Below are 21,196 nucleotides of genomic sequence, written 5' to 3' on the forward strand. Positions count from 1 at the left end.
ACAAGGAGGAATTCATAGTCTAGGAAATTATCCTGAATACATTATGTTGTCGATCCAACTAGGGATCAGGCTATTTTTAGATCTGGTGACATGTAATGAGGCAGATTTATTAAACAATGCTGGATAAAAGATGCCCAAGGAAACAGTGATCATAATTTAGTAGAATAAACAATTGTGCTAAACCTAAGCGTAATGACAAAGGAATGAGGGCAGAGTTAGTTAAAGAGGACTTATAAAGAAGTTTAGCAGCAGACAACTCAGAAACAGTTGTAGACATTCAAGACAATAGTTCATAGCTCACAGCAAGGATATATTTCAGTGAGAAAGAAGGATTATAGGGATGATAAACCAAAGAAGTGAAGGATAGTATCAAACTGAGAGAAAAAATATACAATGTGGAAATGATTAATGGTGGGCCAGAGGATTGGGTATGTTTTTAAAAAAAAGAATTTGATGAAAAGAGGGAGAAGATAAATTTTCAGGCTAAACTTGTAAGTAATATCAAAACAGGCAACAAGATGTATGGAGAGAGAGGAGCCAAAGTTACATTAGCCCTTTAGCAAATGAAACAGGGGAAGGAGTAGAATCAGCATGGCTTCATGAAGGGGATATCATTCCTAAAGCATTCACTAGAACAGACATGATAAAAGGGTAGCATTAAATAAGACATATTTAAGTTTTCAGAAGGTATTTGAAAAGATAACACATCTAAGGCCATTTCATAGGGTAAGAGCCCCATGGTGTTGGAGATGATATATAAACATGAATAGAGGATCGGTGAACTCACAGAAGACAAAGTGGGCATTTTCAGGATGGCAAATTGTAGCTAGTGGAGTGCCATGGGGATTGATGTTGGGCCACAATTACTTTATAAAAAATAAATTCATGACCTGTACAAAGAAAGTTAAAGTGCCAAAGTTGCAAATGACACAAATATAGATGGTAAGGCAAATGGTGTAGAAGACAGAGTCTGCTAAGGGATATAGACAGGTTAAGAGAGGGGGTAAAAAACTTAACAGATGGAAAATAATGTGGGAAATGTGAAGTTATCCATTTTGTCATCAGTGTGTGAACTCAAAAGATATTGGCACAGGAAAAGGACAACATGGGTATATCAGCAACATGTGAGGTGCCAAAGAACTGGATGAATACTAGTACTGTTGCAATATTAAAAAGGAGGAAGGGATAGGCCAGGAAATTATAGGCCTATCAACCCAATCTGTGGTGGGGAGGTTATCAGAAAGAATTCTGATAGACAGAGTATATCTGCACTTGCAGGGACATGGATTAATGACAATCAACCTGGATTTGTTGAGAGAAAGTCATATGTGACAAATTTGATTGAACCTTTTGAGGTAACCAGGAGTGCTGACGAGGGTCACACATGTGAACGTTATCTACATAACTTTAACAAATGCTTTTGAGGTCTCTCATGGCAATCTGGTCAAGAAAATAAGAGTCCATAGGATGCAAAGCAAAGTGGCACGTTGGACCAATATTGACAGAGGGGTAGGAAGCAGCCAATGATGGTAGAGGGATATTTCTGTGACTGGAAGTCTGTTTCCAATGGAATTCTGCAAGGGCTTATTGCTGGGGCCCATGCTGTTTGTGATGGAAATTAATGATTTGGACATAAATGTGCAGCAGGGGGTTTTCAAAAAGCTCAGAGATGACATGAAAATTGGTAGGTTGGTAAGTAGTGAGGAGGAAATCAGTGGACTGGTCAGAGAGGTGGTAGATGAAATTCAACCTGGGAAAGTGTGGAGTAATGTACTTGGAGAGAGCTAACAAGGCTTACATTTCCATGGTCCTACCATTTAAATGTACTGAAGATCATAGGCACTTAGGTGTGTGTATCCACAAATCCCTGAAGCAGGAAAGGCAGGTAAATAAAATAGTCAAAGTTATATGGAATACTTGCCCTTTATTATTTGAGGCATAGAACACAAGGGCAAGGAGGTTATGTTGGAACTGTATAAACTCTGGTTAGGCCACAAATGGAGTTATGTGTGAAGTTCTGATCACTACATCATAGGAAGAATGCAATTGCAATAGAGGATAAAGTGAATGTTTACCAGGGTGACGCCTGGGCTGGAAGGTTTGAGCTATGAGGAATGATTGGATAGGCCAGGGTTTGATTCCGGGGAGCAACACAAACTAGTTTTTGTAAATTATATGTAAACTTTTAAGCGTTTTGTGTGCATTCTGGTTCATGAAGGTTGAGAGAGGCCTGATTTAACATTATGAAAGGCCTCGATAGTGGATATGTACTTTTTCCATTACTCATGGAGTCAATAACCAAAGGACATTTAGGTAAGAGATAGAAGGCTAAGAAGGAGGTTGAGGAGAATCGGTTGAGTCAGAACCAGCAGTAGTTAGATATTTATTTGCATTGTCATAGCCTCCAGGGCTATGGGCCAAGAGCTGAAAAATGGGATGAATGTAGTCAGACCTTTGTTGTTCTGCATAGATATGATGGACTGAATGGCCTCAATAGAACTATTTAATAAGATACATGCCTCAACTTGTGGGTGAGTGCACTTTACGCCTCACAGGTTCTCCCTCCGCTGTTTGGTGCATAAGATCTCTCCTCCATCCTTAATTAATTTAAGGCAGTCAGTATGTTACCACTACCCCATGTAAATTTAAGTTGTGCAGAGATATAGATATTGATGTGAGCTCAAAATGATAAAGGATATGGATGGGCATACAAGTAGTAAATGAACAGTAATTTGTACTATTGGAATTTAAAACAATTTATGTTAAACCATTTGTGATTCTAGGGAATTTCCACTTCACTGGGCATTCTAGCGGACCTGCTCATTTCAATGAGTGATGATGATTACAGTCGATTTAAGGACAACCCACAGGTGGACCTGGTAAAATATCTTTGACTGTTTCTGTTTCTAACAGCAAGTGTTCATGCAGTAAGAAGAGAAATCAATGGCCTAACCCTAACCCTATCGCACATTTAAAAATCAAAATGACATGGTTCAGGATTTGTGTGTTAAACTGAGAAAAACACTGGACTCTGGCATTGATGGATACGAGGGTCTACAACATGTCCCTTTTATCAGAATTCTCTTCTGTCAGGGAGGTGACCTTATAATTGGTCAGCCTATTAAAGGGAGTGAGACAGTTTCCAATGTCACAGGTCCATCCAGAGGGCATGCAATAATGGCAGGTTAACAGCCCCACCAGGAAAAGCAGATCGATGAAAACAGGGGAGGAGACACATCGGTATAGGACTGCCTTTCTGACTTCAAAGCACTCTGGAGAAGAATGGGAACCCATTTGGCTGCTGCATGTCGAAGTAGTCAGCCAGTTTATCAATCAGGGCCCCACTCAAGAAGCATTTTGTGCCCATGATAGTTTAGTACTGAAATTAGAGCAGCCCCATGCCATGATCAGGAGGAGAGGCAATGGCCAAGTGACATTATCACTCGACTATTAATCCAGAGACCCTAGTCATGATTTGGGGATCTGGGATCGAATCCCGCCAAGGCAGATGGTGGAATTTGGAATTCCATTTAGAGTCTAATGATGACCATTATAAAGTGTCAGGAAAAACTCCTCTGGTTCATTAGTGTCCTGGCCTGGCCCACATGTGACTCCAGACCCATAAAGGAGTTGACTCTTAACTGCTTTTTGAGCAATTAGAGATGGCAATAACTGCTGGCTTAGCCAGCACTGCCCACATTACATGAGCAAATTAAACATGCTATCTTTATAAGAACTGTATACCTTAATCAATTGTATCCATGAAAATACACTGCAAGATTTACGGAAAGACTTTACTTTTGTATCAGTGCATCCATAGATGAACAGATATTGAACTCTGGTCTGGAATAGTATGCACAGCAACTTCTGTGACATTAGCATTGGAGTTCTTGATGGCTTATGTACACTTACAGTCAAACTTACTGATTCAAATTTCAGGGATGCTGTCACAGCAGGTTTCAATGTGCTGGTATATCAGATAAAGGCAACCATTAGGCAGTATTTACAGACTTCAGAACTGTCCAAACATGAGAGGGCGTTGTGAAGGAATGCAGGACAGCATGAATGCATCTAGCATAACCACAGATCTGTCCCTCAGGCTGGCCCCAATCTGACCCATCAGCAAATATCAGACAGGTAATTAGCACTAAGTCTCAAGTACCAATTATGGCTGATTGACTGCACTGTCCTTTGTGTTCATATTAGCTGCATTGCAATCATTCTATGCTGTTCCGTTGTTCATCATTAATTCAGGGACCCAGCAGAAGATGGTCACAAACTGCATCAGATATATTATAGAAAACAGTTGGGCAGATTTACTTTTGCAGATGCACTTGTTGGAAAGCATCTTAAATTTGGGCCAGGTTTGCCTCTCATTCTCACTGCTATTAATTCCTCCCTTTCACTATTACTCTTCTAATGTGTCATTATCGGGACTTTGTTTGACCTTCTTTGTCCTTTGTCTCTGAGTCAAAAGGAACTGTCCTCACCAACAGGGCAGGGAAGCACCTTTATCACACTGACTGCAGCAATTGAAGTAGGCAGCTCGTCATCACTTTCCCAAGAGTAATGCAAGAAGGTCAATACATTCCTCGTTAGAAATACTGTATACCAAGAAGGAATAATAAATAATTATAAAAATTAACGTGAATGCTGAGTTGAAGCATGTTCACAAATTATTTATGAAACCCTGATCCTGTTCTCTCAATCATCAGGACGTCTGAATCAGCAGGTTCAAATTGGCAGTAAAAGCTTTGTTAACCATTCTAACTGATATACGATCTTCTTGTATCAGTGCTCTGCTTCTGACTATCACTGACACACGGCCTACAAGATCCATTGGCTGTATTCTAGTCCCCTGGAAGTTACCTGTTCACTCGGCTTTCCTTCTATATCAAATACATCTCAAATGTAAAGATATTTGGCATTTTGGGGGAAATGGGAATTGCTCTGCATGGGTTTTATGTTTTGTCACGTACCATATGAAGACTGAGATTGAAATACCTTTTCGTTCATGAAGGGCACAAAATTATGCATGGCGTGTCAGTGTTTCAGTCACTAGCCTTACTGATAATTAAACAAGTCTTTTTACATTTCTTCAATAATACAAAATGTGCAAAATTTTCCAATATATTTAACAATTAAACTAATACCACAACTTTCTTTTTGGTTCTCAGGTTCTGCTTGAAGAGTACACTGACCGACTGTTGTCAGCTGCTGAAGCAGGGAAACTGGCTGCAGTGCTCAGTCAGTATAGCCCACTCTTTGTGCTGACAAATTTGGTGAGTATGGGATCTCTAGCAGGTGGACAATGCATTTAGTTTTAAGTCAACTGAAATTACTTCCACATGATAAACCTCAACCAGAAATGGACTCTTAAAAAGCAAATACAGATCAGGCTAGAGATGAAGAGTTACTACAACATTCAATGTGATTTAGTGCTTGAAAACTGTTGCTGAATTATTTCAGTAATGCAAACTAGAAAAGCTCTCATTAATCAGAACCTTTTTATGTCCTGTTTCTTCTGCTAGTCTGTAGTTTCTGTACAGCTAATCTGTTTTTTAATGATGTTTTTGTAAACCAGGGATAAAATTTGTTGAAGTTCACTTTACTTGGCTTGGAAGGTTTTTGATTGAGTGCTAACAGCCTGTGTCTAAATGTGATGTTAGATATCAATGACATTCAGGGTCTTAAAACGTGTGTGTTGGTGTCACTCGTTTAGTTTTCTGTTTTTTAGTGACATTTTTGATAACAAATTACAAATAATATGAGGGAAAAAAAGCACCTGGTCAGTCTCAAATCCAGAAGCTTTGGCAAAGGAAATCGTGGAACTGATCTATTTCTAACTTTGGCCACATTGTTGGCTCAGGCAATGTTGTACTTGTCTGAGTAAGACTGAGTTTTTCTTTGTGTGCAATAACAGCCAGAATGAGCTAATTGGAGCAGAAATGAAGGGTTCCTGACTCAAAAGCATTTGGAAAGCTTTGAATAAATATTTCTGCAGGTGGAAAACAGGTTTATAACACTACTTTCACCATTCTGCCCACAGACACCTGCACCACTTCTGATAGGGTCAGATCACGGTCAGATGATCAGATCCCACCATACATAAGCCAGTGATATTGGAATAATGTGGAACAAGTGCCTCAATTATTGCCAAAGCAATTTGAAATAGAAATAGTTTTAACTGTCACTCTTTATTTTCTCTTTCCCAGAATATTTATGGAACCTGTCTCCTCTCCTATAGTTTTAAAAAGGAATTGTCAGAGGATGAAAGACAGTTCTACCTTTCTCAAGCAAAGGAGGCTTTTGAAATTGGTCTCCTCACGAGTAGAGGTGGTGAAGTGATAACAAGTAAGCAGGAACTGCATGGGTTTGTTAAAGCAGCTTTCTCTCTTACAACAGTATGCAGGTGGCTCACAGATCAGAGTGAAAATCTTACAGAGGCAAGGCAATTATGTAAAGAAGCGATGAAAAAATTATACCTGTACTGCACTCAAACCCAGGAAGCTTTGGCACAGGAAATCATGGAACTGATAGGCCAAGTCAAAGTTCATCTGCAAATAAAGGATCTCTGCAATTCGGATGTTAAGTCTTATGTCCCTAACCACTACAAGCATTATTGGGATAAGCCTATAGTGAAGGGAAAGATGACCTTTGAGAAAGTCCTTCAAAAACATACACAGTATCACGCAACTATATGCAAAGTATTTGAAAGAACTTGCAGACGACAACAAAATAACAAAGAGTCATCAGCACATAGTTGTATAACTGCTTTCAAGACAGAAACAAAAGAATTTGATACAGCTGATGCCAAAATAAGCACACTTCACTCTGTTAACCATGATCTTCTTCAGAACCCTCTACGGAAACAGGTAATAACAAGGAAAGACAACACAACAGTACAAAGCCAGAGAACTGAGAAGGAACATGTTGATTGTCTGAAAAACATTGGCACTCCTAATAATTGTTTTATTGGTGAGGCATCATATGTTTTGATAGATGCTGAGACAGAATTGGATGATATAACATCAGAGGGAAAGGGTCACACAAACAAAGGGTGCACAGAATGTTTGAATGACAGCCATGGTTCCAGCCCTTCCTTGAACTCTTGCTTCAAAGCTTCTGAATCAGGATCTTCTAATAGTTGGAAGGAAGTGACCAGCAGCAAAGACTGTGGGCTACCTCAGGTTGGAAGGAAACCATTTCTGTTCAGTGTGGACACAGAGTGCTCAACAATATTAACTGATGAAATTGATAGCAAAGACAGTAAATTGAATAATAGTGCTTTGCAGTCCATCATTCCACCAGTGCAACAGCTGTCTCTACAATTTGCACCAGACAACAATCCTTCAATCACTTCAAACATTAATGATACTCCAAGCAATGGGAGGCAGAAAAATCCTTCATCTTCATCCTTAGGAGACCATAAGTCATGCGATGTTAATCCAGATGAAGAGACTGCTGATGACATTCAAGAAGATAACAAGAAAGGTAGTTGCAGTAAGACCACAAGATCTGATCAAAGCCCCTCCTCTCTCTCTCATCCAAATTATAGGACCATATATCAGACTTCTAGACCTGATGATGCAGATTCAAAAGGCAATGGAAAAATTACCTCCTCAATTTTAGAAAAGAGTGGCTCATTTGAGATTGTTGACTCTGATGCAGAAACTGTAGATGACCTGGACAATGACAAAGTGCTTCCAATCCCAAACAAATATGACAATGCAAAATCCTCTTGTCTTCAGCCAGCTTCAAATACAATTAACCCTGCCTCAGTTGGCAGTAATAATTTGAGCAACTTTACAAAGAAAAGCCTGTCTTCTTCACAGGAAAGTGGGTCCTTCGTAATGGTGGAAATTGACCCAACCGCAGAAACTGTTGATGGTTCAGAAGACAACAATAGTCCTCCAAGTACTGGAGGAGTCTCTGAGGTTGAACCCACACATCTGGATGAAAGCAAGAAACAAGAAGCATGTATTCATGATGCAAAGCAAGTGAAGAATGGTTCTACTCAATGTTCACTACCCAAGAAGGAACGTGACAAAGGGTCTGAGAAAGTATCACTCAAAGAAGGTGAAAGTGAAGATGACAGACTGAGTAACCAGTTTCTAAAAAGCAGCCTCAACTCCAGCACCTCTTTTAAATCATGGTACAAATCACCTTTCTTTTCAAGCAATTGCTCAGACTTTGGCTATCTGAGTCCATCAGTGAGTTCAAGCAGCAATTCCTTTGTGTTTCTTTCAAGAAAGAAACAAGCCTTTGAGAAGCGTGTTATAACTGATGAGGATTATAAAATGCTGTTTGCTGGTGTTACCCATGAGTGGCTTACAGAGAGAATTGCGGGCACTGGAGTATTTTATCCTCAGAAACTAAAAGACACTTGCAGTAAGTTTTATTTTATTCATTCTAGATATATTTTAATAGCATTATTAGACAAATTTAGAGTAGTTTTTCACATAATTAATTCTACATATCCTATGGGTATTAAAAACATTTCAGTACCCGGTACGGAGGAGGGAGGAGAGGTCTGAAGACCTCCTCATGGCTCTGCTCCTGGGCCTGGCCAAACTGGCCATAAACAGGTCCAGGCAGCGGGCCATGGAGGGGGTCGTTGGGGTCGTTAGGGTCGACTGCCTGCCCCTCTTCCGTGGTTACGTTAGAGCCCGGGTGTCTTTGGAGAAGGAGCACGCGGTGTCCACCAACACCCTGGAGTTGTTCAGGGAGAGGTGGGCGCCGTGGGGAATGGAATGCATTATTTCCCCCTCCAACTCTATTTTGATTTAATCCCTGCCCTCCCCTTCATTGTTTGATCACACAGCATTGCCCTTTGATGTGAAGGGCACTGCTTGTCACTGGCCACTCGGGTGTTTTCCTATCTTCCTGGTGGTGGAAATTGAATAAAGATTCATGCACCTTGTGTCTCTCACTGTCCCTCACACCTGCACACATACAACATGGGGTGAAAAAAAAACATTTCAATAGTAGTACAGAAGACTTGTGTTCCAGAAGTAATTGTGATCCTGTGTTAAACTGTTGTATTACAAATGCAACACTAGCATTAAAACATCGCTCATACCTGGTCCAAACATAAAGTGTTGTTGTTGTCGTCGTCGTTCTTCTTCTTCGCCGAGCTGCGAATTTGTGTTGCAGACGGATGTCTAGGTGGCATCCTCAGTGCTTGGAATCCTCCTGTGAAGCGCTTCTGTGTTGTTTCCCAAGCACTGAGGATGTCACCTAGACAGGGGACAAAACGTCTGCAGCACAAATTCCCAGCTCGGCGAACACAACCACAACAGCGAGCACCCGAGCTACAAATCTTCTCACAAACCTTGATAAAGCTACAATGATTGAATATGGCACCAAGTGGCCTAGCCAAATTGGTTAATGAGAATTGGGGAAAATTCTTCACTGAATTTGTATCAAACATAAAGGAAGATGGTTGTCACTGTTGGAATCCAATAATCTTAGCTCCAGGATATGAGTGCGGGATTTTCTTAGGGCATTGTCTTTGGCAATGCCACCTTCAAATGCTTCATCAATGACCTTGCCATGACATAATGTCAGAAGCGGAGGGGTTCCCTGAATGATTGTACCATTCACAACTCCTTTGTAGAAATGTGTTTATTTGTAGCAAGTTGTGGGCAAAATTCAGGATTGGTCAGGCAGTGACCTTATTCAACAAGAGTGAATCTAAGCATCTCTCTTTGACGTTAAGTGGCAGGATAATTATTGAATCCTCAAGTGCCAGTAATCTGGAGGTTACAATCTTCTAGAAACTTAACTGGACCTGGAATATACACACTGTCTGCAAGAGCAGGCCAGAGGATGGAACTCTCCCAAAGCCTGTAAACTATCTGCTAGACGCAAGTCAGGTGTGATGGAAAACTCTCCACCTGCCAGGATGCTGCAGCAACATTCAAGGAGTTCAGTGCCATCCAGAACAAAGCAGCCCACTTGACTGGCAACCCATCCATCACCTTCAATATTCATTCCCTCCACAACTGTTAACAGTGGCAGCAGCATGTTCCCACAAATAAAAATAATGGGATAGCCAAAGTTAGAGCTCCTTAACTGTTAAGGAGCATACAGAGCAAGAAACTCGATGGAACTAATTGAAACAAACAGAATAGATTAGATTACTTACAGTGTGGAAACAGGCCCTTCAGCCCAACAAGTCCACACCGACCCGCCAAAGCACAACCCACCCAGACCCATTCCCCTACATTTACCCCTGCACCTAACACTATGGGCAATTTAGCATAGCCAATTCACCTAACCTGCACATTTTTGGACTGTGGGAGGAAACCCACGCAGACACGGGGAGAATGTGCAAACTCCACACAGTGAGTCGCCTGAGGCGGGAATTGAAACCAGGTCTCTGGCACTGTGGGGCAGTAGTGCTAACCACTGTGCCACCATGCTGCCCACCATGCTGAATACTGAATGGCTTGGACAGAGTGAATGTAGGGAAGATGTTTCCATTGGTAGGAGAGACTAGGACAGAAGGGCACAGCCTTAGACTAAAGGGAAGACCTTTCAGAACGATGTAAGGAGAAGCGTCTTCAGCCAGAGAGTGATAAATCTGTGGAATTCATTACCACAGAAGACTGTGGAGGCCAGGTCACTGAGTGTATTTCAGACTCAGATGGACAGACGGACGGACCAAGAGTTACGGGGAGAAGGCGGGAGAATGAGGACGAGGAAAGTATCAGCCATGATTGCATGGTGGAGCAGACTTGATGGGCTGAATGACCTAACTTCTCTCCTATGTATTATGGTCCTAAAGGATAGTAAAAGAAGCCTTATGTTAGACACTGAGAATTCAACAGTGCAGGAATTCAAGACGAGCACAAAGTGCAGGCGTGAAGTCAAAAAGGAGATTAGTAACATAAAGAAATGACATGAAAGAATATTGTCTCGCAAAGTCAAGGAGCGGCCAAGCATATTTTATCATTCTATTAAGAGGAAGACAATAACTATGAAAAGAGGACAGTCCATGAAACACAATTGCCCCTGTGGTAGGAAGCAAAGGGGTATTGGTTGTTGGGTGTTTTTGTGACAAGGGGTTTCCAGTAGTGTTTCACAAGGCTCAGAATGAGTTTTTCCTGTTCCATTTGTATTCAAATCTTTGATTTTATATATGTAAGGGGCATGATCAAAAGATTTGTAGACAACACAATAATTGGCCGCATGGTTGATACTGAGGAGGATATCTGTAGACTGAAGGAAGATATCAGTGGGCAGAAAATGGGCAAATGGAATTCAATCCAACTAAGTATGAGGTGGTTCATTTGGGCAAATCAAATAAAGCAATTGTTGACCGTCAGTAACTGGAGGACAATGAGGCATGTAGTTTGTGTTACCATCACAATATGTCCACAGCAGATGCCATCTCCCTGGCCCTACACTCATCCCTAAAGCATCTGGATAACAAGGACACCCATGTCAGACTCCTACTTGTTGACACAGAAACAGAAATGGCTGGAAAAGCTCAATAGGTGTGACAGCATCTGTGGGGAGAAATCAGAGTTAACATTTCTGGTCCGGTGACCCTTCCTCTGTTCTTCTACAGATGCTGCCAGACCTGCTGAGCTTTACCAGCAATTTCTGTTTTGATTTCTGATTTCCAGCATCCGCAGTTCTTTCAGTTCCTATTTATTGATATCAGCTTCCCCCTTCAACACCATAATTCCAATAAAAGTCATCTCTAAACTCCAAGACAAACTGCTGACCCCTTCTGCAACCGGATCCTTGACTTACTGACCCACAGACCGCGATCAGTGAGGATAACACTTCCCCCACATTAATCCTCAATACTAGTGCCCTGCAAGGCTGCAAACTCAGCCTATACTATACTCCTTATACACTCACAACTGTGTGGCCAAATTCTGCTGTAACTCCATTTACAAATTTGTTGATGACACCACTGTAGAGGGTCAGATTTCAAACACAGTATAGGAAAGAGACAGTCTAGTGCCATGGTGTAAAGACAACAATCTCTCTCTCTCACGGTCAACAAAATAAAGGAGCTGGGCATCAACTTCAGAAAGCAGAGTGGAGGACACACCCCTGTCTCTGTCAATGGTGCTGAGGTGGAGATGGTCAAGAGCCTCAAGTTCCTAGGAGTAAACCTCACCAACAATCTATTCTGGTCTATCCACATTGATGCTGCAGACAAGAAAGCACACCAAAAACCTCTACTTCCTCAGAAGGCTAAGGAAATTCAGCATGTCCACAATGACTTTTATCAATTTTTATAGATGCACCATAGAAAGCATCCAATTCAGATGCATCACAATTTGATATGGCAACTGGTCTGCCCAAGAATGCAACAAATTAGAGTTGTGAACACATCCCAGTCCATTGCAAAAACAATTCCTTCCATTGACTCCATCGACACTTCCCGCTGCCTCAGGAAAGCAGTCAACATAGTCAAAGACCACTCCCACCTCAGTTATACTTTCTTCCACCCTCTTCCATCAGACAGAAGATACAAAAGTTTGAAAACACATACTAGCTGCTTCTCTGCTGTTAGCAGACTTATGAATGGACCATTCATGTACTAGATTGATCTTTCTCTGCATCTTCTTTGTAGCTGTAACACTATATTCTCATTCTGTCCTATTACCCTGATGTACTGAGAAAAGTTATGATTTATCTGGCTTGCACGCAAAATCATACTTTCACTTTATCTCATTTCAAGTGGCAATAATAAATCAAATCAAATCAAATCAAGTAAGGGACTATGGAGTGCATGTTCTCAGATTCCCTGAAGTTAACAGGACCCGATTCACTGAAGTTAACAGGATAAGTTGATAAAGTGGTTAAAAAATGTAGAATTCCTTTCCTTTAATAGCCAAGACATAGAATATAACAGTAGGGAGATAATGCTGGCTTCCCTAGCATTAAAACACTATTTAAGCCATAGCCTGAGTACACCATGGAGTTCTGTTACCTCATTATAGAAAACATGAATTGCACTAGAGATTTCTGTGAATGTTGTCAAGACAGGAGAAATGCAGCTCTGAAGAATGACTGGATATGGTAACGTTGTTCTCATTGGAACATAGGAGACTGAGAAGGGATTTGATGAAGTTCTGAGGGGCCTGGATAAAGTGGATGGACAAGACCTATTTTCTTTAGATGAAGGATCAGTGACAAAGAACCAACAATTCTGTGCTTTGTTGAAGGATGAGATGGGAATCGACAAAATCCTTTTTCACTAAGAGGATGGTAACTGTCTAGAACTGACTAACAGAAAGAGGAGCGGAAGCAGAAACTCTTAACTCATTTAAAAGGTGCCCAGAAATGCACCTGATGTCCCATATCTTCAGGGTTCTGATAACTTCCAGGGACACGGATAACCTCCATGGATGCGGGTAGTCTACAAGGGTCTGATAACCTCCGTGGATATGGATAATCTCCAGCGATGCTGGAAAATAGAATTAGGCTGGTCAGCCCATATTGTTTGGTTTTAGGAGCTGATACGAAGAGCTGTATGGACTCCTCTGGTGCTATAAATTTCTCCATATTTTCAAAAAATCCGAAATATCTGAAGTGGGGGAAACTATAGGGATGTGGAGAGAAGCTGGCAGAATTGGCAATGTTTGATTTGCTCCTTAGGGAGGACAGCATGGACACAATGGGTCAAATGGCCTTCTGTGTTCTAACAATTGTCTGATTGTATGTACAAAATATGCTGCAGCAACTTGCCGAGTCTGCTTCAACAGCACTTTTCAAATACACAGCCTCGACCACCTTGAAGGACAACAGGCATGTGAAAGTGAGAAACCCTCAAAGTCTCCCATTTATTTTTTATTTGGTGCCATTCTCCTACTTGCTTCACAAATCCCTGCAAACATTTCCTTTTGTGATTAGTCTCATTCCATTTTCAATGCTTCAATTTAAGCTAGTTCATTCTAGCTCTTAACCTCTTACTCTGTGTTTAAAACAAAATCTTGTGTCATTTTTACTACTTTTACTTTAAATTTGTGCCCTCTCATTCTCCAGCCTTCAACAGTGGGAGCAATTTTTCTCTATCTACTCTGCCCATTCAGCTTTCTCTTCTCCTAAATTCTCCAATTCCTAAATTTCCTGAAACCATCCCCGTGAATCTTTCCTGCACTGCTTCTAGTGCCTTCACATCTTTCTAAAAGTGCAGTTCCAGAACTGGACACAATAATCCAGCTAAGGCTGAACCAGTATTATATGCAAGTTCAATATAACTTCCTTGCTTCTGTGTTGTATGTCTGTATCACTAAAGCCTAGGATTAGATTACTTACAGTGTGGAAACAGGCCCTTCGGCCCACACCGACCCTCCGAAGAGCAACCCACCCAGACCCATTCCCCTACATTTACCCCTTCACCTAACACTACAGGCAATTTAGCATGGCCAATTCACCTAACCTGCACATTTTTGGACTTTGGGAGGAAACCCACGCAGACACTGGGAGAATGTGCAAACTCCACACAGACACCCGGGTCTTTGGCGCTGTGACACAGCAGTGCTAACCACTGTGCCACCGTGCCACCCAATGGGAGACTATATGTTTTATTAACTATTCACCTTCCTTCCTTGCACCTTCAATGATTTATATACAAATACACCCAAGTCCCTCTGCTCCTACCTTTAGAGTTATTGTCTTTGTTTTATTATGTCACATTGTGTTTTCCCTACCAAAATGAATCGCTCCAGCAGTCATCTTTCCATCCATTCTGCCAACTTCTTTTGGGTCGTTTTGAAGTTCAACACCATCTTCCTTCATAGTTCACATTGATTCCAAGTTTCTTGAAATTATGCCCAGTACATCTAAACCGTTGATTTATTATGAAAAACATGAAAATGGAATGAGACTGTAATCACAAAAGGAATCATTTGCAGGGATTTATGAAGAAAGTAGGAGAATTCCAACACTGATCACTAGGGAACCTCAATACTCGCTTTCATCCAGCTCCAAAAAGTTCCAAGAACCATTACTTTCTGTTTCTCGTTATTCAGCCAATTCATTTTTTACTGTCCTGACAGACTCACAGAATTGTTACAGCACAGAAGGAGGCTATTCAGCCCATTGTGCCTGCACAGGCTCTCTGAATGAGCAATTCATGTAGAAATGGTGGCACTATTTTGCTTTTGCCTGAGATCGCGCATGCGTTATTGGCTGAACATCCCATGCTAAAGAGCACCACCTCAAATAGTGCAGCGCTTCTTCAGTATGACATTGAGTGACAGACTGGTTTACTTAAGTTTTTCGAGTATGTTTTAAACCAGTAAAGCTCTGTTTCAGCAAAGAACAGTATTAGCCAATTGGAACCATGTCACAGTCCCTTCATTGTCACCTGAAGCTCCCTTCCATACAGTAGTGTGGGTGTACTTAAATCAGATGAGTTGCAGTGATTCAAAATGTGGTTCACAACCAGTAGCCAAGGGCAATTAAACAAGGACAACAAATCATCAGCAATGATCACTTTTGTAAAGTGATGTTTAAAATTGTATGATTTCTGACTATGAAGCAAGAACATTTGAAGTTATTTTGAGAAACGACATAGAACATTACAGCGCAGTGCAGGCCCTTCGGCCCTTGATGTTGCGCCACCCTGTCATACTAATCTGAAGCCCATCCCACCTACACTATTCCACGTACGTCCATATGCCTGTCCAATGACAACTTAAATGCGCTTAAACTTGGCGAATCTACTACCATTGCAGGCAAAGTATTCCATACCCTTACCCTTAAGACTAGAGCATCATAATTCAATGTGCTATGCTGCAGTTTACGTTCTTTGATTGTTGAGCAAAGCTTTGATTGTAAATGTTGATTTCATAACTTTTGGCGTTTTCTTCTTCTCCATGGAGCAAATTTTAAATTTTCATCCATCTTATTTCCACATGTGCCATTTTATCAACAAAATTCAAACATTCTAAATGTTTCTCATGATACAGTAGGAAAGGTCAAAGAAGGGCAGGCTCCAAATTAAAGCCACACAAACCTGACATGTCACATGGAAATTCACAAAGTCCGTGATGTATTTTGGGCGTACACTGTACAGATGACAGAAAATTTCAGCGGGTATCAGTTATGCCAATTCTCTCTACTGTGTTCATAGTGGCGAACACAAATTACATTCAAAATATAGAAAGTTACCAAGTGGCTAATATGTGAGAAACTAATTAAGATCAGCAGAGATAAAAGAATTGAAATCTAATAAATCACCAGGAGTCTTGGTACTTTAGGCCTGGGTGCTTTGAAAGCACAACTACCCCATTGTTACAATGGCAAACTGGGATTGCTGACTTTCAAACCCATATTAATTTTCTTCAGTGATCCATTCTGTGGGAATGAAAAATGAGGTTTCAATGTTTTGTTTTCAGCTGCACTGCTATTCAAATATAGCAAGAAAACCAACACCTGGACAGCCCAAGAAACTCTAGTATATATTGGAAAACCATTAATAGTGGATAAAGTAGGTGCCCAGAGAATTGCTTTGGAGATGCGCTTTTTACACCAAGAAGAAATATTGGGCAGGTATTTCAATTTCCAATTGGTCTCGTGATCAAAGTGTCAACAGCTTTCTTCAGCTGCCTGTTTCTCTTTCTATTATTCCTTCCTAAATTATTGGTGGTGTTAAAGGCTGTCATTCCTGCCCCAATCTACTTGTCCTTGTGAAGATGGCAGTGAGTCTTCATCTAAGTCCATGATTTGCAAAAACTCTTACCATTTTGTTAAGTAGGATGTTCTGGGATTTTGGTGGTCACAGTGCGGTATCGATTAAAAATCCATTGTGAGGGCCTTTCCTCAGGTAATTACTTCTTCATTTATCATTTGCAATAACTGCAGCTCCCTTGAAAGCTTTATTGGTGATATTCACATACTAATAGTCCTTGGTTAATTTTGTTTGCTGAGTTCAATGAATGGACCAGCAGAAGTTACAGATTACAATCTGTAGTTGCAGTTACTGCAGTAAGTGGATTCCAAATGAGGTTAGAAAGCTGAGCTGTGGAAAATTGTCTTAGCTCCTAGCATTTTGATCTTGGTAGAGACCAGTGACTGTTTTGCACAAAAGTAGATAATGTTTTTTAAAAACCCAGTTCTTTACTGAAAGAATGAAGCCAAAAGATTCTACACTTAAAAAGGAAAAGAAATTCACTGTTCAGGTGTCAACACTACATATCATATTGAGTTATTTGAAGAAGTAACAAAGAGGATTGATGAGGACAGAGCAGTGGACGTGATCGATATGAACTTCAGTAAGGATTTCGACAAGGTTCCTCATGTTAGTCTGGTTAGCAAGGTTAAATCGCATGGAATACAGGGAGAACTAGCTATTTCGATTCAGAATCGGCTCAAAGGTAGAAGACTGAGGGTGGTAGTGGACGGTTGCTTTTCAGACTGGAAGCCTGTGATCATTGGTGTCCCACAGTGGTGCTGGGTCCACTACTTTTCGTCATTTGTATAAAGGATTTGGATGTGAACCTAGGAGGTATAGTTAGTAAGTTTGCAGATGACACTAAAATTGGACATGTAGTGGAAAGTGAAGGAGGTTACCTCCGAGTACCGTGGGATCTTGATCAGATGGGCCAATGGGCCAAGAAGTGGCAGATGGAGTTTAATTTAGAGAAATGTGAGGTGCTACATTTTGGAAAGGCAAATCAGGGCAGGACCTATACACTTAATGGTAAGGTCCTGGGGAGTGTTTCTGAACAGAGACTTTGGAGCTCAGGTTCACAGTTCCTTGGAAGTGGAGGGTTCCTCTAAGGAATATAGGATATTGAAAGAGATGTTTGGTACGCTTGCCTTTATGGGTCAGTGCATTGAGTATAAGAGTTGAGAGGTCATGTTGTGGCTGTACAGGATATTGGTTAGGCCACTTTTGGAGTACTGTGTGCCATTCAGGTCTTTCTACTTTCGGAAGGATGTTGTGAAACTTGAAAGAATTCAGAAAAGATTTACAAGGATGTTGTCAGGGTTGAAAGGTTTGAGCTACAGGGAGAGGCTGAATAAGCTGAGGCTATTTTACTTGGAGGCTGAGCAGGAAATAGAGGTTTGTAAAATAATGAGGGGCATGGACTGGGTCTTTTCCCCAAGGTGGGGAATCCAAAACTAGAGGGTATAGGTTTAAGGTGAAAGGGGAAAGATTTAAAAGGGTACTAAGGGGCAATGTTTTCACGCAGAGGGTGGTGTATGTATGGAATGAGCTGCCAGAGGAAGTGATGGAGACTGGTACAATTACAACATTTAAAATATATCTTGGTGGATGTACGAATAGAAAGGATTTAGAGGGATTTGGGCCAAGTGCTGGCAAATGGGACTAGACTTATTAGGATACCTGTTTGGCATGGATGAATTGGTCAGTAGGGTCTGTTTCTGTGCTGTACATCTCTATGACTCTATATACCTTATCATTCAGAATTAATGAGTCAACATGAATTAACAGGCAAATTGAGGTTGAGAGTAAGCTATGAATTGCAACTTGAAAGGCAGACATAACTAAAAAGATCTTAGGAGTTAACTTCGCAATCCATTTAAATGTTACAGATCATGGTGAGTTATAAAGTCCTTTAAACTCTGTCTTCCTTGTGAAGAATTTCAACTCAACACCTCTCCTTCAAATATTTAGCTTTTAATTCTCATCCAAGCTTCAACTTTGGCTGGAGGCCATCTTCTGGCTACAGTAAGTCGTTAGACACTAGGATCGAACTCAGAATGCCCTCGCGACATATCACTCCTCATTGAGCAATCACTTCTATCTGCTTCTCACAGGATTGGCTAGGCAGTTATCTAATATCTCTAGAGATACTCCCCAGCTACATTTAGCAGACTGCCATTCCTCATTGGCTTCCTGTCACACCCCAATTCCCCAAGTCAGCCGAGTCAACCACTGTTGTTTACTCAAATCTCCTCATGGGAGTTAGCCTTTGCACTGCACACCAGGGTTATGTTTTCATTCTATGAACCAGGTCACATGGTTATATTTTCACACTGCACAGGCACGCTGTCAACTTATGTCCCCTCATATCCTTCAACCAGGATTCAGCCTCATCTTTAGTTCAATTTCATTCCAAGACTGCAAAACACGCCAATTCAATTTTGAAAATAGAGCTTCAATATCTAATTTAAGTATGCCTACTTTGTGCCTTCCTGAAAGGAGAGAGGGATCTTTTATATTCACCTTCCATACAGAACAGATGAAATGCAGGAAGTCAAAAAGATTCCCCTAAAATCTGGTGGTAGGATAGTGCTCAGATGTTTGTTTCCCAATCAAAATTTGGACTGAGTAATTTTGTAATTAATTTCAGTAGCAGAAAATTATTGGCAGTGTGCCTGCCTTTTCCCAAGATTACGAAATATTCATTTTGGTTTAACAAGAACAAAAATTGTTGCCTTAAACAATTTCTCCCTTACTAACCTAGATACGTTGGAAAGCAGTACAAAAGAGCAAAAGAACTATCTTACCACTTCAACGATGTTGAATGCCAGATGACTGCCCAATACTATGTGACAGAATTCAACAAAAGACTGTATGAAAAGCAAGTTCCTACACAAATATATTATATTCCAGCCTCAGTTCTTCTGGTATGTACAAATGTTTTTCATGCAGTTTGTCACAGCCTGTTACTTCACCAAGGACAACCCTTTACTACCAATAGGTGGATGCTGGAGAGGTTGCAGGTAGCTGGATGCTGGGGGATTCACTGTTCAGAGATTTTGTGTAGGTCTGAATCATCTTGTTATTGGGAAGATTACTAAAGCAAAGAATGTTTGCATTAGGGTAACGGCAGCCCTTCAAACACTGCCTTCCTTGTTTGTAAGAATGCAGCAATCATTGTATAAAGAACCTTCAGTTCTGCCAGCCATTATTTGGCTTGCCAATGTAAGTTTGTGACAGGAACTATAGTTATAGAGGGAGCACCTTCATTCCAGTGAGGTCAACAAAGTCTTAGCCATTTTCCTCTACCCTCATCCACTAAATATCTTAACAATGATGATAAAATCATACTTGAACCTCCTAAATTCCAGGACTATAACTCTTATGAAATCTCTCCTCATAATAGAACATAGAACAGTACAGCACAGAACAGGCCCTTCAGCCCACGATGTGCCAACCATTGATCCTCATGTATGCACCCTCAAATTTCTGTGACCATATGCATGTCCAGCAGTCTCTTAAATGTCCCTAATGACCTTGCTTCCACAACTACTGCTGGCAACGCATTCCATGCTCCCTCAACTCACTGTGTAAAGAACCCGCTTCTGACATCCCCTCTATACTTTCCTCCAACCAGCTTAAAACTATGACCCCTCGTGTTAGCCATTTCTGCCCTGGGAAATAGTCTCTAGCTATCGACTCTATCTATGCCTCTCATTATCTCGTATACCTCAATTAGGTCCCCTCTCCTCCTCCTTTTCTCCAATGAAAAAAGTCCAAGCTCAGTCAACCTCTCTTCATAAGATAAGCCCTCCAGTCCAGACAGCATCCTGGTAAATCTCCTCTGAACCCTCTCCAAAGCATCCACATCTTTCCTATAATAGGGCGACCAGAACTGGACGCAGTATTCCAAGTGCGGTCTAACCAAAGTTTTATAGAGCTGCAACAAGATCTCACGACTCTTAAACTCAATCCCCCTGTTAATGAAAGCTAAAACACCATATGCTTTCTTAACAACCCTGTCCACTTGGGTGGCCATTTTAAGGGATCTATGCACCTGCACACCAAGATCCCTCTGTTCCTCCACACCTTAAGCCTGTACTCAGCTTCCAAATTCGACCTTCCAAAATGCATCACCTCGCATTTATCCAGGTTGAACTCCATCTGCCACCTCTCAGCCCATCTCTGCATCCTGTCAATGTCCCACTGCAGGCCACAACAGCCCTCTATACTGCCAAGACACCTCCAACCTTTGTGTCATCTGCAAACTTGCTGACCCATGTTTCAATCCCCTCATCCAAGTCATTAATAAAAATTACAAACAGAGCCCTGTGGAACACCACTCACCACAGACTTCCAGGCAGAATATTTTCCTTCTACTACCACTCGCTGTCTTCTGTTGGCCAGCCAATTCTGTATCCAGACAGCTAAATTCCCCTGTATCCCATTCCTCTTGACCTTCTGAATGAGCCTACCATGGGAACCTTATCAAATGCCTTGCTGAAGTCCACATACACCACATCCACAGCTCGACCCTCATCAACT

The 21,196-nt window shown here is 41.2% G+C and overlaps 1 protein-coding gene across 2 annotated transcripts in view; it reads left to right on the top strand.

Annotated features, from left to right (window-relative positions):
- The window catches only part of alpk1 (alpha kinase 1), a 146,747-nt gene that overhangs the window by 121,488 nt on the left and 4,063 nt on the right, over nucleotides 1-21,196 (top strand). For both annotated transcript variants that reach the window (XM_087982444.1, XM_087982402.1), the window contains 5 exons: nucleotides 2,784-2,879; nucleotides 5,178-5,282; nucleotides 6,216-8,391; nucleotides 16,377-16,530; nucleotides 19,416-19,578. In XM_087982444.1, the coding sequence (XP_087838570.1) occupies nucleotides 2,784-2,879; nucleotides 5,178-5,282; nucleotides 6,216-8,391; nucleotides 16,377-16,530; nucleotides 19,416-19,578 (2,694 nt within the window). The remainder of the gene's footprint in view (nucleotides 1-2,783; nucleotides 2,880-5,177; nucleotides 5,283-6,215; nucleotides 8,392-16,376; nucleotides 16,531-19,415; nucleotides 19,579-21,196) is intronic.

Source organism: Chiloscyllium plagiosum, unplaced genomic scaffold (assembly GCF_037043375.1).
Source record: "Chiloscyllium plagiosum isolate Xiang-an unplaced genomic scaffold, Cpla_swu_hap1 HiC_scaffold_1, whole genome shotgun sequence".
NCBI lineage: Eukaryota > Metazoa > Chordata > Chondrichthyes > Orectolobiformes > Hemiscylliidae > Chiloscyllium > Chiloscyllium plagiosum.